Source organism: Mytilus edulis, chromosome 4, assembly GCF_963676685.1.
Source record: "Mytilus edulis chromosome 4, xbMytEdul2.2, whole genome shotgun sequence".
Lineage (NCBI taxonomy): Eukaryota > Metazoa > Mollusca > Bivalvia > Mytilida > Mytilidae > Mytilus > Mytilus edulis.
The window spans coordinates 62226201-62243277 of record NC_092347.1 but is presented as its reverse complement, the minus strand read 5'-3'; the positions used below and the strand labels follow the sequence as shown (position 1 = coordinate 62243277).

Sequence of the window (17077 nt, the reverse complement as noted above, 5' to 3'; positions counted from 1 at the left end):
AATGACCATATAATTGATATCCATGTCAACACCGAAGTGCTGACTACTGGGCTGGTGATACTTTCGGGGACGAAACGTAACATACCATCTTCTCACTCGTATGGTGTTTACAATTCTCAGTTAATGCATGAAGCTCGTGCAAATTAACAGAATAATTATTTCATAGACAGGGGTGGGGTTTAACAGTGAATTTGGAAGTTCGACTAAAATCGGCACTTTATAAATAGTATGGTCCCTATAACGAATTCGTTGACCTAAAATTTAACAAAATTAAACTACTGACGGTTTGTATCGTAAAATAAAGCCAAAAACGAAACCGCGATAACAAATATTGATTTTGCGTAGTCTTTTTAGTTTTCGTGTTATGCCATCAATATTGCACCTTTGAAACACAAAAGTGGAAACAACAACAGTGCCTCATACTACTTGCACAGTATTCTCATATAAATATCTTCATAGATACATCGCGTCGGGTTTTATATTTACATAATACAAACCCATGTTTATTCCTCTGCACTTATTTCTTAATCTTGCGTGCAAGACATTTAAATATCTATCGCCGACTCATGCAACTGCATAGGTAATATGATTTTATAATATCTCTGTTTAAATTTGAATTCAAAATGCATTTAGAGGGAGTTCTTGTGTAAAAAGCAGACTATTAGATTATCGATATAAGATAATGAGCTGGGCGTTTTTTAATCTTTTTTACTGTGAATATTGTTCTAGGCAGTTCTGATATAATACACATAAAAGAAAAAATTGTAAAAAAGAGGGTTCTTTTTATTTCCTCGTTCAATCTTCAAACATTTACCGCCAACTTTCTAAACATATGTATGCAGATATACAAGTCACTAGAAGGACCGAAGTCTCTTTCACTATATATCGCTTGTAGAGAGTCGATAAGGTCTTACATTTAATTATTAGCACCTTATATATATAGGAAGGTGTGGTATGAGTGCCAATGAGACAACTCTCCATTCAAGCAAGGATTTGTCATACTATACAAATTTTTGATCCAAGTCACAATTTATAAAAAAGTAAACCATTATAGGTCAAGGTACGGTTTGCAACACGGAGCCTTGGCTCACACCAAACTGCAAGCTATAAAGTGCCCCAAAAACAACTAGTTTAAATCATTCAAACCGGAAAAAACGGGAAAATCAACGGTCTAATCTATATAAAAAAACGGGAAACGAGAAACACTTATGAGCTACATCAACAAGCTACAACTACTGAACATCAGATTTTCCGACTTAGGCCAGATGCAAATAATTGTAGCGGGATTAAACGTTTTAATGGTACAAAACCTTCTACCTTATCTAAAATAACAGTGTAACATCACAACATAGAAAGACACACTCACTATAAAATATCAATTGGAATGGTTTACCTCAATGAAAAAACACAAATGAACATACACTGAACGAATAAATTTGATCTATGATACAATGTAAATACAAAGTTAATAAAAATGAGGGATGAATAATTAAAGTATTATACGGCTGTGAAATGCTAAACAATTTCAGAAAAACATCAGTTTTGAAAAAAATTACGCCACGGTCAGGTACACAGGTAAATGAAAATATTTGTTTGTTAAGTTTACTTATTTTTCTGTCTGTCCTCCGTTTAAGAATATCGAGAAATTTCTTGTATATCAATAAAACTATCCTTAAACTTGGTACATGTGGGGGGAATATCAACAGTAAAACTATTAAATTAGTGCTCGATAAAACTTCGCGTTCTTCACGTACAAGAAAATGATGTATATACAGTATACAAGGAGAAAGGAAATACATTTGATGTTTATAGTACGAAGAAGTGACAATGTACAGTAATTCCAAACAATCAAAGCTGGTATATAGACCAGATACAAGTCAACATTTCAAAAAAGCATTACAAATAGTATCAAATTAACAAGAAAGTACGATTTGTGACAACTCGTAGTTACTGATAAGCCAAACCAATTAATAATAATAAAAAAGCATGCATAATAGTTTAAAATCAACTAAAACACATCCCAGTGATTTTGTATTTTAACGTCATGGACAGTCAAAGAAGACATGACTAGTGCAATGCCAAAAATAAATATATTAACAGGAAGTAGGATACTAAGGTGTTACAAGTTAACATTTCAAAAAGAAACTTTGTCTCTTTATAAATAAAAATGAACGTGTTTTGCTTTTGTTGCACTTCAGCATTTCTGTTGTTTTGTTGTTTTCCTCTAATAGTTGATGCGTTTACCTCAGTTTTAGATTGTAACTCAGATTAATTATTTTTCAATCGATTTATGACTTTCGAACAGCGATATACTCCCGTTGCCTTTATTTGTTTCTTTATGCATCCCGTTTGAAAAGAATACAAATCTATTTATTTGTTAATTTGCTGATGACAAAATCGGTATTAGTGACAATGTAAACTATATTCACAGATCTAATTACAACATTGGTAAGATAACCTTTACTAATAAGTTTGTTTAAACAGTTAACATGAAAGGTTCGATGAGTTTTCACAATTTAGTACAACATTACCGTAACATTTGGGATGTGAAATACCGTTTTTAATAAGTTTTCTACATTAGGTCGCATAATGTCAACTAAATATAAGATGGTTAAAAAACAATCAAATTGTCAAAATTATATGCCATGAGTTTTCGCTTGAAGGACAAGGTACGATACGTATCAGAAAACGGCCTCCAATTTTCGTTCAAATCGAAAGTGACATGTCATAAAGGATAATACTAAATAGAATGAAATTCAAAACAGTGTGGCTGTGGCCATTGATTGACACATTAAATTCATCCATTGACTGGGACAATTTAGGTGAACGTTTGTATGTAACGACCACTGCTCGTTATGTACTTTTAAAGACACTTAAACTATGGGGTCACCAAAGGTTCTCAGCACCTTAATAAAGTAATTCGAAAAACTAATCAGAAATAACACGATGTTTTGATTTATATCAATTATATAAATCAAAACATAAAGGTTATTCCTGATTAATTTTTTGAATTATTTTATAATAAAAGGCGTTAAGAAACCTTTGGTGACCCCACAGTTTAAATGTCTATCGTAGGTACGTCGTGAACAGTGGTCGTTACAGACAAACGTTCACGTAAATTGTCCCAGTCAATGGATGATTTTAATGTGTCAATAAATGGCCACAGCTACACTGTTTTGAATTTCATTCTAATTAGATTTCAAAACCTGCATTGTTGTAAACTTCAATATTTTTGTCAACTTTCGTTGATTTGATTGATGTTTTGTTGATGTAAACACCTTCAGATTCACGAGTAGAAAAATCTCAGTTTCCATAATAAAAAGTTCAATCACAAAAATACAGAACACCGAGGAAATATCAAAACGGAAAGTCCCTAATCAAATGGCAAAATCAAAACCACAATTTTGTTACCTTTTGTCTACCTTCGGAGTTCTCACGTGTCAAGCTTTTATTATAAATTCAAATTTAAAAGGGATTTAAAACATTATGTTGTTCGTGTGTCATCACTATGGTTTCCGGTTGTAATGAAAAATAAAAGAATATGAAATATCTTGCAAGTCAACTGTTACCATCGTCCAAAAGATGCCTGAATTTTTCTTACTGGAAGTTAAGCAAATAATAGTTTAATTTAATCCGAACCATATCATATTGTGTAACAGGACTACATATTATGCGTCGCATATTCAGTTGTTACCTTACTGACGCAGGTAAGCACAAAATGTTATTGATTTCAAGAAATTGATCATTTTTTTTAAATTTCTGATGTTTTATTGGGGATCATAAGATTAACATACATGCATGCATATCATGTTCAATGGTAGTAATGATCATATGTGCAGAACAACTGGAAAATAATTTTGAATTTTACTTTTTTCCCTAAAGGTGAGTAAGCATGTAGTTCCCGTCTAATTATTACAATAATTTAAATTTGATTATAAAAAAGTTTGAAACTATTTTAACGTTAGTAATTTTATCGTAAATTATTCTATAACTTAGCAACATTGGGTTTTTTTTGCAACAAATTATTTGTAATTAAAAGTTAATGTAATAAATATAATCAAAAATCTGTTCATTTGAATTTCTTAATTTTTTTTAATTTTTATCTTTTATTTTATTCTTGCCTTTCTAAATTACTATTTTTCTTATCTAAGTTTTGAATGATTTTGTTGATATGAATATTTGTAAGTAGTAAAGTGAATTGTGTTAAATTCAAATATTCAAGTTTCGTATAATTGTGTTTTTCCATGTTTGTAGTTATCACTAGGATACCGAATCATTGATTAAAAAATTTCGAACGAAAGTACACCTAGGCTTATTAAAAAGAAATTAAATAAATTGACTGTGATTTTAAGTTTTTATAATAATTGATATAATGTATGTATTGAAAAATTATTGGCATTACATGTTAAGAAGTCAAGTGGTAATTTTTGAATTTTTAAATGGGTATGTTAAATGGTCACATTTCAAAATACAGATATTACTTATGACTTGTCCAAAGTACTATATAAACTTATCACTGAAACTATTACTTACTAGATACACATATCAAGTTGCGATGAAGTATATAGTTAACTATCGGTGTCAATCAGACGGGCATGGATTCCTCATGGTCTTTAATCCTTTAATCACAATCTTTCCAATTTTGCAGTAATACTGAACTCGTTGATTTTTCTACTCCATCCCACGTGCTTACTTGAATATACAATGCATCGTCTCATTAAAAACCCCTTTCTACAAACAAAGGAAACGTGGATACAAATTCCTTGTTTTGGGGTCATTTTAAAAAAATATTACTTTGTGAAGAACCACACTTGATTCCCACAACAAATACACCATAGATGATATCATCAACGTGCTGGACTATACTAATTTTGTTGAGTTTGATGGATTGATATTTTAGTCGGTATTTCAATTGGTAATAATTGTGCACCACTACTGACTGACTTGCGTCGTACTCATATGAGCAGAATTCATCCAGAACCCTCTCGGAGTCAAAAAGAAAAATACATCGTGCAAAATTCTTTCATGTATTTGTGTATTTGGCAAAACTTTTAGGAAATTTGGTCCTCAATGCCCTTCAACTTCGTACTTTATTTGGTCTTTTTAACTTTTTTGGATTCGAACGTCACTGATGAGTCTTTTGTTGACGAAACTCGCGTCTGGCGTATATACAAAATTTAGTCCTGGTATCTATAATGAGTTTATATTCAATTGCAGTGATATTGATGATGTTCTGTTAATTATATAACCAACATTTCAGTTAGTGTTTTCATCTTATATACTCAAATAAACTTGAAATAATTCATAAAAAAGTCGATGACCTGTTTCATTTCCTTTTTTTTTAATATTGACATAGATGGACTACTTCAAAATAGAATATATGACAAATATTATAAAGGGGCGGGATTGTTGTTACGACATTAGGAACACATTCACTATCATCTGTGAACCAGATATTCCATAACGGTCAACTAACTCGTTTTAGCATTGCATTGTTTTAGCGTTTCTATTTCGAGTTTTTGCCTTAGAGGTTTCACGTCTAAACTTACAAAGACGAAAACACAAAATTTAAGCTTTCATAGTATTTTCCTGTAAATATCTACGTAGACACAATGTGTCGGTTTTAATATTTACCTGATGCTAACCCATGTTAAGCCCACTGCATTTATTTCTTAATCTTGCTCTCAAAACATTTAAATATATATCACCAGGTTATGCAACTGCAAAGGTAATATGTTTTTATAATATCTCTGTAGTATTTAAATTTAAAATGCATAAAAAGGGAGTTCATGTCTAATAACCAGATTGAATATTATGTTATTGAAATAGAGATAATATGCTGAGTGTTTGGAGTGTACTACTGACGATGTTTATAGTTTGTTTTAAGGTAATAAATTTACTGGAAAATTTGGTAAAAAAAGTAACTTTTTATTTTCCAGTTTAATTTTCAACATTTCCCGCTCTGTTTATAAATTAATTGATTGAATTCTAATTCTAATTCTGATCAGCCATATCTTGCTGTTTTTGTTTATGTTTCCTAACAATCTATTTTTTATATATTCAGAAAATCAACTTACCTTCAATTTGTGTCGGTAGTTGTAACGCTAAAAAGTAAAATCACAAAAATACTGAACTTAGAGGACAATCCAATCGGAAAGTCCATAATCACATGGCAAAATCAAATAACAAAACACATAAAAAAACGAATGGACAAGAACTGTCATATTCCTGACTTAGTGCAGGTACTAAGCTGGTTCTTATCTAGAGCACACCCTGATCCAATATTTTTTAAATACAAAAAAAAATCATAAAAGTAACCTTTGAAGTCCTGGTCATTTATGATGTGAAAGTTGTCACATAGAATAACGGGTACTTTTCTCTCAAAATGACTACATTTGTTTGTTAAAAAAATGTTTGATGGTGGGCCAAAAGTCGTTGCTAATTTCTCTGGGTTATGTATTTTCCCCTATATCTTTAGATTTTTGCCTAATTATATTTATTGTAAAAGCTAGTCTAAGTTCATGATTCATGAATGGAGCAGGATTTTGTATATTGTTTTTTTTTTTCTCTTTTTCAATGGTACATGTATGTGTTATTTTCAATATCTAAAAGAACAGATTAAAAATTCTTCATATGCTACATTGACTTCATTGTTCACATTATTTTCATTAATTTTCTAGTTAAATTTATCTTCCTCAAGATCTCCCAAATAGTCAAACTTTTTGAAACTTCTTAACGATCTTACCAAAAAAAAATATAATTGTAAAACATATGGAAGCCCTAAAACACTTACAAAACCAAATGTTATCAACCAAAGGAACAAGTGAAAAACAACTGTTCTGTCTTTGTACAGACATTTTTTTCCGACTAAAATGATAGATAAACCTGGTGTTATAGCTAGCTAAACCTCTCACTTGTATCAATTGAGGCTAAAGTGCTAACGTATTTGTTTTAACTGAAACGATACCATATTGAGTACATCGCTTATTAGACAATTGCGAAGTTTTTGTATACCGTGTTTTCTTGTAAGCTAATATTGTCCAACAGCTAACATTAATAGTTGTTTATTTAATATCTAACATTTTATATTGATTAACATTTCAATCAGTTGTATACGAATCGAATTTTACAAACCAATCGTTTAACTGTTAGTTTTTAAAAGTGTATCCCCACGGTTCACTGATTTAGATGTATTTTCCTTGGCCAAAATGTCAAAAGAATGGATATGATATGTGCATGTTTGTATTTTTGTGTCATGATTTAATACAGCATATCCTTTTTTTCCAATATACTAAAAAGCAATGTAAAACCTAAATAAGATTCATCTCTAGCTTTTTTATCTGTTGTTTGACCTTTGAAAGCAAACTCAGACTAGAAATGCCCTTTAACAAACATTGTTAAGTACACAATACATATGAACTGCAACTATCGATGAACTTTGTCTTTTAACATGTAAACTAATCATATGGTACACTTTTTGATTAAACAATTTGATATGCCAAGTTTATAAATGACTGCATATATTGATAGCATGAAATGTATGAGTTCTGAATATTTTGGAAAAATGCAAGTAAGTTCTTTTATGCGGAATACATATGATTTATTTATAAAGATTTGTTTTTTAGAACAAGAGACACTGAGACTGGAATTGTTAGAACCATAATGATATGGGATTAGAATGAATGGATTACAACGAATGATTTTTCGTTCGTGTTTATGTGGAATATTAATCATGTGTATTTTTCTGAACTTAAATATTGATCCCTTGAACAACAATATACACACAAATGGTGCCTTAATCAGAATGCAGTTGTTGCAAAGTTCTGAATCATCAAACATTAGTATCACAACTAACCGTTTGTACAACCATAATTTACTGTTCCGTAAACAGATCTGTCCAGGGAAAGGCCTTGGATCAGCTGGACAAACAAAAGTCAATAAACTTTTAGATTTTCACAAAACGGTAAGAACAATTAGTTTCATTTCCAAAACAACACGTAAAACGGTATCATAATTTAAAATGGTATGTAAAAACTCACTACTACAGACTCAAACTAGAACCCAATCATATGTAATATCAATAATAATAATAAAGAGTTGGTTAGTTAAGCCTTTTTCAAATGATTTTTATAGTTCGTTCTTATGTCGTACTATTATACCACTGTCCCAGGTTAGGGGAAGGGTTGGGATCTCGCTGACATGTTTAACCCCGCCACATTATTTATGTATGTGCCTGTCCCAAGTCAGTAGCCTGTAATTCAGTGGTTGTTGTTTGTTTATGTGTTACATATTTGTTTTTCGCTCATTTTTTTTACATAAATAAGGCCGTTTGAATTGGTTTACATTGTCTTATCGGGGCCTATTATAGCTGACTATGTGGTATGGCTTTGCTCATTGTTGAAGGCCGTACGGTGACCTATAGTTGTCAATGTCTGTGTTATTTTGGTCTTTTGTGGATAGTTGTCTCATTGGCAATCATACCACATCTTCTTTTTTATGATCAGTTTCGAATATTAAGTATATCGAATCGTGTTAATTGGACATCTTCAAATAAACTCATGATTGGTTCCGAGATTAGAATAAATTTTGAATTCAAGACATGTTTTTTTTTTCTTCAAAAAATAAACCATCATGGACGCTCGAATCGAAAAAATTGTAAATACTATATAAAGTGTAAAGTTGAAGAATATTAAGTACTTCGAATAGTGAATATCTTTTATTATATTTTTTCAGGGTCCTTTTATGTTTTTTAAAAACTACAAGAATCCTTGTTTTTATCGTAATGTGACATACTTGGGCGGGAAAGAATTGAAGATGCCAATGCTTGCTATACGCTGTCTCCCTTACTTCTTTATTATTGGTATGCCTAAAAGTGGTACTACAGATGTTTGGCACGGGTTAGAGCAACACCCAGGAGTAGCCATCAAACATGGAAAAGAACCTATGTATTTTACCAGGAGACGTTATCCAAGAGGTTGTGGAAATGAAAATTTTTTCTTAAATGTTACATTCTTGAAAACTTGGTATGAGTGCCAATGAGACAACTATCCATCCCTAAACATTAAACCATTATAGGTCAAATAAGGCCTTCAACGCCTTACATTGGCTCACAACACACAACAAGCTGTAAAGGACCCCAAAATTACTAGTGTAAACCAATTCAAACAGGAAAACCGACGGTCTAGTCTATATATAAAAAAACGAGAACACGAAACAAGCAAACAAGCAAACAATGAGGAACAAAAATGCATTTCACATTGTGGAAACGGTACTCGCAGTTCCTGAAAGCTATTTAAAAGACAAAAACAATTAATAATAATAATAAATCATGCATCAGAAATCTGTTTTGACGATAAATAAAATAAAAAAAAATTGTATTTAAGTTATTGTTTTAAATTGGCTTATTTTATACTTTCATCTTTTGTGTTGATAGGAACATCTGTTACGTTTAAATACGTACGTGTATACAATAATGAAATTGTGGTAACGGACGCAGGGACTGAAGGCTAGTTAAAAGACAAAAACAATTAATAATAATAATAAATCATGCTTCAGAAACCATTTTTGACGATAAATAAAATTTAAAAAAAACTTGTTATTGAGTTATTGTGTTGAATTGGCTTATTTTATACTTTCTTCTTTTGTGTTGATAGGAACATCTGTTATGTTTGAATACGTACGTGTATACCATAATGACGTGGATAAAACAATTTTACAAAGACCATATGAAATTAACAAACATCTATTTAACACCAATCAGATACCGGCTAATACATGCGTTTTCAATTCTACTATGTCAACTTTTCTCTTCTAATAGATAATTAATCATTATTTGTGGTGATTAATTTTTCTTTTTTTTATTATTGTTAAAGCAAATTGGAGTCTAGATCAGTATCTAGACCATTTTGACGCTGCATCTGATATAATCAAATCAACACCATCACCAGACAAATGGACAGATGATGACTTGTATTACTTTCTGGTTACAGGTTTGTTCACAAGAATATTTATCAATGTTACAACTGTAAATTCGAACTATAAAAAAGGTCAATAATATATCATAATTCCATTGTTCTTCAATCTTTTAACATTTCTAAGCAAATATATATGCTTTTAAATTGTAATGTTTACCTACATTACTCTAGTACAATGAATTGCAATATCTGTGCAGATTTTTATTAATCTTTCTTTGGCCAACCTTTGCTTAGTCCATGCACTGATAGATATTTTAAATGAGGGATGAATTCTAATAAAACAAGCTTGTCCCATAACATGTTTATTGTTTGTCCGAATTCAGGAACTTTTGTTATCTCTATTTTTTGGGGTTTTGTCGTTAAGAATATTCAAATTTTGCCAATCGATAAGAGACTTTCCAATTTGAATTTTCCTTAGTGTTCGGTATTTTTGTTATTTCAATTTTTGTGTGAAACTTATTACAGGCGAAGGTACAGTGGACGTGTCACATGATAATGACAGATGGCAGGAAATCCCTGGGAATGAAGATTGTAACGAGCCTCGTATTTTAAATGCTCATTACCTCTACCATTTAAATCCGGACATGAGACTCATATTTATGATGAGGGATCCTGTTAATAGGTATATATTACTAGACTGAACATGCGGATTGAACGAACAAGATAGAATTGTTAGAAACTGAAATCTACTTTATAGTCTAAGGAGAAGTACGGTGACTTCCAAGACAAGAGCAGTAACAGCTTATTTCATTGTGGTTTAATAGTGGGTTGAATCTCCTGCTTACATCAACACCTGACACTTCTGCCAAAAAAATAACTTTTACTCAACACCAAATAACAAACACATTGTCAATATTGTGCTACTCAGTATTGAAATTTGAACACGTTGAATAACACCAGTTTCACTTGCATACAAACCCATCTTTTGAAATTGACTATCTTAACTACATTTCATCAAGGTAAACACGCAATTGTAAACTGTACACTCAAATGTGGATCCGGCGATTTTTTAAAGAGAGAGGGGGTTTAAGTCGACTAAGCGAAAACAAACAAAATAAACACATATTGATATCTTTAATATATTTAATATATACTGTAAGTCAAATCAATGAAATTCTGTTATGTTTAGAATTGTAAAATGAATACAAGCTTATCCGTCAAAAGTAAACACCCAGACTAAGATACTCGAATTAACGCGACTTCAGTGCATTTAGATTCGATGTTGTTTATAGATAATGAAATATCTTATTGGTTTCAGTTTTGCCCCTTTAATTGCAAGGTTATGTGATCCTCGTTTTAAATTAAAGTTGATGACTAAAATATTTGAATAATTTTTTTCTGTCTGGATAAAGAAAATGTTATGAATAGTACATAATTTTTGAAAAAAAAACCAACTGGAATCTTTTTCGTTAATTTTGTCGATCAATGTTTATATAGAATATGTGAGATATGGTATGATTGCCAATGAGACATAAGTCAACCCGAGGCTGAATGAAGTGGATGTATCACTATTCATTTATAGGCCAAAATAAAAAAAACTAAACTCATACCCTATAGTCAGTCATAGAGGGCACCGTTATGACTAAAAATATGAAACAATTAAAATAAGAGAAACCAACGGTTTGATTAAGGACAAAACAATTAACGAAAAGCAAATACGACCGAAAGTAAACAATAACCATCGACATAAATACCGGTTTGATACATATAATGGTTTTGATTTCAAGTTCTTCTAGGTCTACGAAAAATTTCAGTTTAACAGTATATGTGTAAAATAATTTTAAAATTATGTATGTTATTCATTTCAAATTATTTCCCTATATCGTCTACGCAGTATTCACTACTATTCTCTAAAATTGGTTGTAAAATTTGCTTGAAATTGTGTGTATGTTTATTAAAAACATGTTCAACCATAATTGCATATCAGTTGTGATTTGTGACCCAGATCTGTTTTCGCTCAATCGATTTATGACTAATGAACAGCAGTATACTACTGTTGCCTTTATTTGTTAACAATATAATTGCATATTCTTTTTCAGGGTATATTCAGACTATTTATACGAATCTCAGTTTTTTGGATATAATAAAACGGTAGAAGATTTCCATCTCGCAGTTCTTGAATCCATCGCTCAACATATGTTATGCCGAAAACATTTCTCAGAACGAGGTTGTGCTTACAATTCTTCATTGGAATCATTTAAGGTATATAAGTGTAATGTTCTTATCCATGATATTCTGTAAATGCAGAAATTATTGCAGATTAGTTTGAAATTGAGTCTTTGCAAAAAAGGAGAGAAAAATGCGATGCAGCTTCATTTCTCCCAATGTGTTCATATAAAAATCATAATACCAGGGTTAAACTGTATTACTTAGTATGGTTGTTATGTAAATGGATGTTCTTAAAAAGGACGCACATCAGTAAAGGTATTCAAAGGTCATTTTTTTATATTTCCATTTTAGTAATAATCCGTTTTTTATTGATTTTTTGTCGCTTTTGTATCAAAGTATTGGACCTCTTGATATTGATGTCATATGTTTTTTAACTTAAAATTCAAGAAATTCATAATAAAATTGTTGAATTTGTTATATTTTGACCTTTAAAATATATTACAGTAGGTGTTTACTTTATCTTGCAGGCTCGTTTACGAGTAGGAATGTACTATGTATTTTTAGAAGATTGGTATAGGGTCTTTCCAAAAGAACAAGTGATGGTGATTAAATTTGAGGAGTATATGCGAAATCGTATTGTGTACTTGAAAGAAGTTTTCAAGTTTTTGAAATTGAGTAAGTATATATACATTGTAATAATTAATGACGTCATAAATACATGCAAATAAATATGCTTGGATATGTAAAATCAAAGTTGAACTATTTCCGTTTGTAATTTAGTCAATTAAATGGATTTTTTGTGATATGGAGTGATAATTGTATCGTAGATATGCAATTATACAAGAACATCCTAATGACATCGATAGCCAAAAGACATATGGTGGACAGTATATACAGTCTTCAGTGCCGTAGGGTATTGATTGCATTTCATGCAATCTTTACCTTAAAATTGTGAATAGAGTTAACATATTTGCATATACATTTACCTTTAGGAAGTCCATCACTTCTTTCTTCTTCCTTTTTATCTCTTCAGAATCAAAAAAGCTTTCTATTGTTACCATATCATAAGAAGTCTTACCCTGAAATACAATCAAAAACTCTTTTAAAATTGATTAATGTCGGCATTTTAATTGTAAGCTGGAAAAGGTTATTGCCATTTATTCAAATACCGTTAACTTTATTCATGTATTTAAAAACAAAATCAAAACTTTCGGTGGTGGTCAAAGAAGTTCAACTATGGTATCACTAGCCTTTCAACAGTAGGGTTGTGAGTTGTGATCTGGCACGTGGCATTTGCGTTCGACTTCAATCTGAATTTTTCACTAAAATTCAAAAAGGAAAGTCCCTGATCAAATGGCGAAAACAAAAGCTAAAAAAAAACACGGCATATTCCTGACTTGGTACAGGTATTTTCTTATGTAAAAATGGTGGATTCAACCTGGTTTTATAGCTAGCTAAACTTCTCATTTGTAGAACAGTCGCATAAAGTTCCATTATATTGAAAACGATGATTCAGATTGAACAAAGCAAACAGACATAAAAGTTAAAAGTGTCAATAAGATAGGGGTACAGCAGTCAATTATTGTGTTAAAAACTTGCAAATGGTTTTGTGATATTTGTCGCAATGAATTAATTATGTCCCCATCAATTTTAGGGCCAATATCAGTGTCTGAAGAAAACAAACAAAGAAAAAGAAGTATTTCAAATACAAGAAGTAAAGAAGACCGACAGATTGGAGACATGTCGAAAAAAACTAGAATTTTATTGCAAGAATTTTATCATCCTTTTAATAAACGTTTGTCAATTTTACTAAACGATAATAAATACATGTGGGGAAGCTGACAGGAATGGTCAGAATTGGGTTTACGTTGCATGGGAAGTCAATATAGAAATATAACGCATTCACTTTTACCCTCAAATTAAAAAGATTGGGAACTTTGTGTGTTTAAAAGTTTAGATAGACAGAAGAAAGCATCGATTGAATGAATTACACAATACTATGTGAGCTGTATGATATAAAACATTGAGTTTGGTTGGATTTATTAAGATGTAACATTTGATAAATTAAAATCTAACATGTACTTGGGATAACATATTTTACATACATATTGTTAATGTATTTGACTGAGTCATGATCTATTTCATATTGAAAAGGAAGATTAGATACAAAAAAAAGTATACTTATAATGTTGACCATTAATTAGTATTTTACAAAGAGATCCATATCTAAATACAAAGTCATTCTGTAGTTAAGCAAAGAAGGTAGTCTTTGGTTTGTGTGTACAGTATGTGTTTTGACCTGTTAATGGTGTGTTCGTTCTTGCGCTTTTGTGTGTGTTATATTCATTGAATATGAATATTGTGTTTATGTAATGAATATCTGTTTTAAAAGTAAATCTAAACTTAAAAAGAATAGCCAACTTTGATACAACTATCTTGTCTTAGGGAGGATAAATTCTTCTTTGTAAAAATCACTTCAATTTCTCTGAAACGGACATGTCAAGATGCTTGATTTCTTGATTGACAACATATTTGATACGTTCTGAGGACGTTTTTTAAGCAAACTATCGGCATTTCCAAGGGAACCAAATGTGCCCCTCTTCTTGTCGACTTGTTCCATTATTCTTATGAGGCTGACTTCATACATGAGCTTCTTAGGAAGAAAGTCAAGAATTTAGCAATATCCTTTAACTCTACTTTCCGCTTTATAGATGATGTTCTCTTACTAAATAATTCAAAATGTGGTGACTATGTTGAACGCATCTATCCCATCAAACTAGAGATAAAGGATACAACAGATACAGTTAATTAAGGCTGCCTCATATCTTGACTTACATCTAGAAATTGACAATGAGGGTCTGTTGAAAACAAAATTTTACGACAAAAGAGATTGTTTCAGCTTCCCAATGTTAACTTTCCATTTCTATGAAGCAACATTCAAGCAGCACCTACATACGGAGTAGATATCTCCAAATTAATACGATATTGCTTGATAGAGGGTTGCTGCTCACAAGGAAGCCAATTCCAAATGGTGATGTTGAAATCATCCCTTCGTAAATTTTATGGACACCATCATGAGTTGGTGGACCGTTATGGAATATTCGTTTGTAATAACTTGAGCAACACGACGGGTGCCACATGTGGAGCAAGATCTGGGTAACCTTCTGGAGCACCTGAGATCACCTCCAGGTTTTGTTTGGGTTCGTGTTGCTAAGACCTTAGTTTTCTATGTGGTGTTAGAGTTACACTAGTACTGTATTGTAAGCAGATTTAACAGTCCATAGAGATTGCAGTCCAGCATAAGTTTAAAATTCAACAAAACCTCAACTGAGGGCAGGGCTATATAATCTTTATAGAATTAAGATGTACAATTGCTAAATCAACTGCATACAAAATACCATTATTGGACTAATAGTAGTGCGTCTTAAACTGACCAAATCACAAACTTTTACATGCAAACCTGGCAAGAGTTTTGAAGTCAACAGGCCAAAACTTGTGTTGATTAATTTTGCAGTTTTATTATGCTTCTGTATAACTTACTGGGAAAGTTGAAAAATTTAGATATCCGTGGAATTTATCACAACTTTGCACTATGCATTCCATCATGCTGATTAATCCAAACAAGCAATCAAAATGCAGTTTTGAAATGAAACTTTGGCGTGGTGTACTTTGATAGCCTAATTTCATATAACATTTAAAACATGTTGGTCACAACTTCTCCATTTACCTCAAGCTGTTTTACCATTAAAAAAAACATAAATTTTTGACCTGCAGGACCAAGAGATGCTATTAAACGTAACTTATATTTACCTAAGTCATGTTGACTTATTTTTAGGTCTTACTTTGCTGTACATTATTGCTGTTTACAGTTTATCTCTATCTATAATAATATTCAAGATAATAACACTATACAGTGTGGTCCAGATAGCAAGGGGCTTCCAACGAAAAAAGGGTTTCTTCGGAAAAGTGCTCTTAAAATTCATGAATGTCAAGCTGCTGTGGAGTCGTTCTGTTTAGAGGTTCCGGAGAAAAGTTTGACGAAAATATTTGTTGGACAATCAAGGAGGGATGTACAGACAATGCTATTGCCATAAAACCTCCACTTTTAGAGTGGGTGTATAATATAAACTAGAGGCTCTAAAGAGCCTGTGTCGCTCACCTTGGTGTATGTGAATATTAAACAAAGGACGCAGATGGATTCATGACAAAATAATGTTTTGGTGATGGTGATGTGCTTGTACATCTTACTTTACTGAACATTCTTGCTGCTTACAATTATTTCTATCTATAATGAACTAGGCCCAGTAGTTTCAGTGGAAAATGTTAGTTTAAATTTACAAATTTTATGAAAATTTTTATAAATTGACTATAAAGGACAATAACTCCTTAGGGGGTCAATTGACCATTTTGGTCATGTTGACCTATTTTTAGGTCTTACTTTGCTTTACAATTTATTGCTGTTTACAGTTTATCTCTATCTATAATAATATTCAAGATAATAACAAACAAGAGGCTGTCACAACGACAGCAAACCGGATTTATTAACATTTATTTGTGTCCTGGCAATATCACAAGAACCATAACTGATGAACGGTGAAAGTGAAAATAGTCAATATCAAATTGACCTGCATTTTGTCATCAGTATCAACATATTAAAATTTGAAAGAGCTTAGGTTGAATGGTTCATGAGTAAATGCAACAACATGAATGGAAACGCCATTTTTTTTATCTTTCAAGAACCATAACTCCTAAACGGTAAAAGTCAAAATCGACATTATCAAACTTGACCTCCATTTTGTCATCAGTAACAACATATTAAAATTTGGGAAGCTTTGATTGTACAGTTCATGCGTAAATGCACGGACACGACTGGAAACGCCCTTTTTCAATCTTTCAAGAACCATAACTCCTGAACGGTAAAAGTCAAAATCGTCATTCTTGAACTTGACCTCCATTTTTTCATCAGTAACAACATATTAAAATTTGGGAAGCTT

The 17077-nt window shown here is 31.5% G+C and overlaps 1 protein-coding gene across 1 annotated transcript; it reads left to right on the top strand.

The window, feature by feature from the left end:
• The first annotated feature begins 3450 nt into the window (after positions 1 to 3450).
• Positions 3451 to 14509, top strand: LOC139521960 (carbohydrate sulfotransferase 15-like). Its single transcript, XM_071315795.1, has 8 exons — positions 3451 to 3707; positions 7626 to 7963; positions 8734 to 8974; positions 9873 to 9989; positions 10440 to 10596; positions 12014 to 12176; positions 12611 to 12758; positions 13738 to 14509. The coding sequence occupies exons 2-8, from the start codon at positions 7679 to 7681 to the stop codon at positions 13923 to 13925; spliced, it is 1299 nt and encodes a 432-aa protein (XP_071171896.1). The 5' UTR covers positions 3451 to 3707; positions 7626 to 7678; the 3' UTR covers positions 13926 to 14509.
• The last annotated feature ends 2568 nt before the right edge of the window (positions 14510 to 17077 follow it).

What these genes read in the sequence shown, in the direction of transcription:
- LOC139521960 (XM_071315795.1), top strand. Translation starts at nt 7,679, where the DNA reads ATGAATGGATTACAACGAATGATTTTTCGTTCGTGTTTATGTGGAATA. An exon ending in TTTTAGATTTTCACAAAACG is followed by an intron (nt 7,964 to 8,733) that starts GTAAGAACAATT and finishes ATATTTTTTCAG; the next exon opens with GGTCCTTTTATGTTTTTTAA. An exon ending in ATGAGGGATCCTGTTAATAG is followed by an intron (nt 10,597 to 12,013) that starts GTATATATTACT and finishes ATTCTTTTTCAG; the next exon opens with GGTATATTCAGACTATTTAT.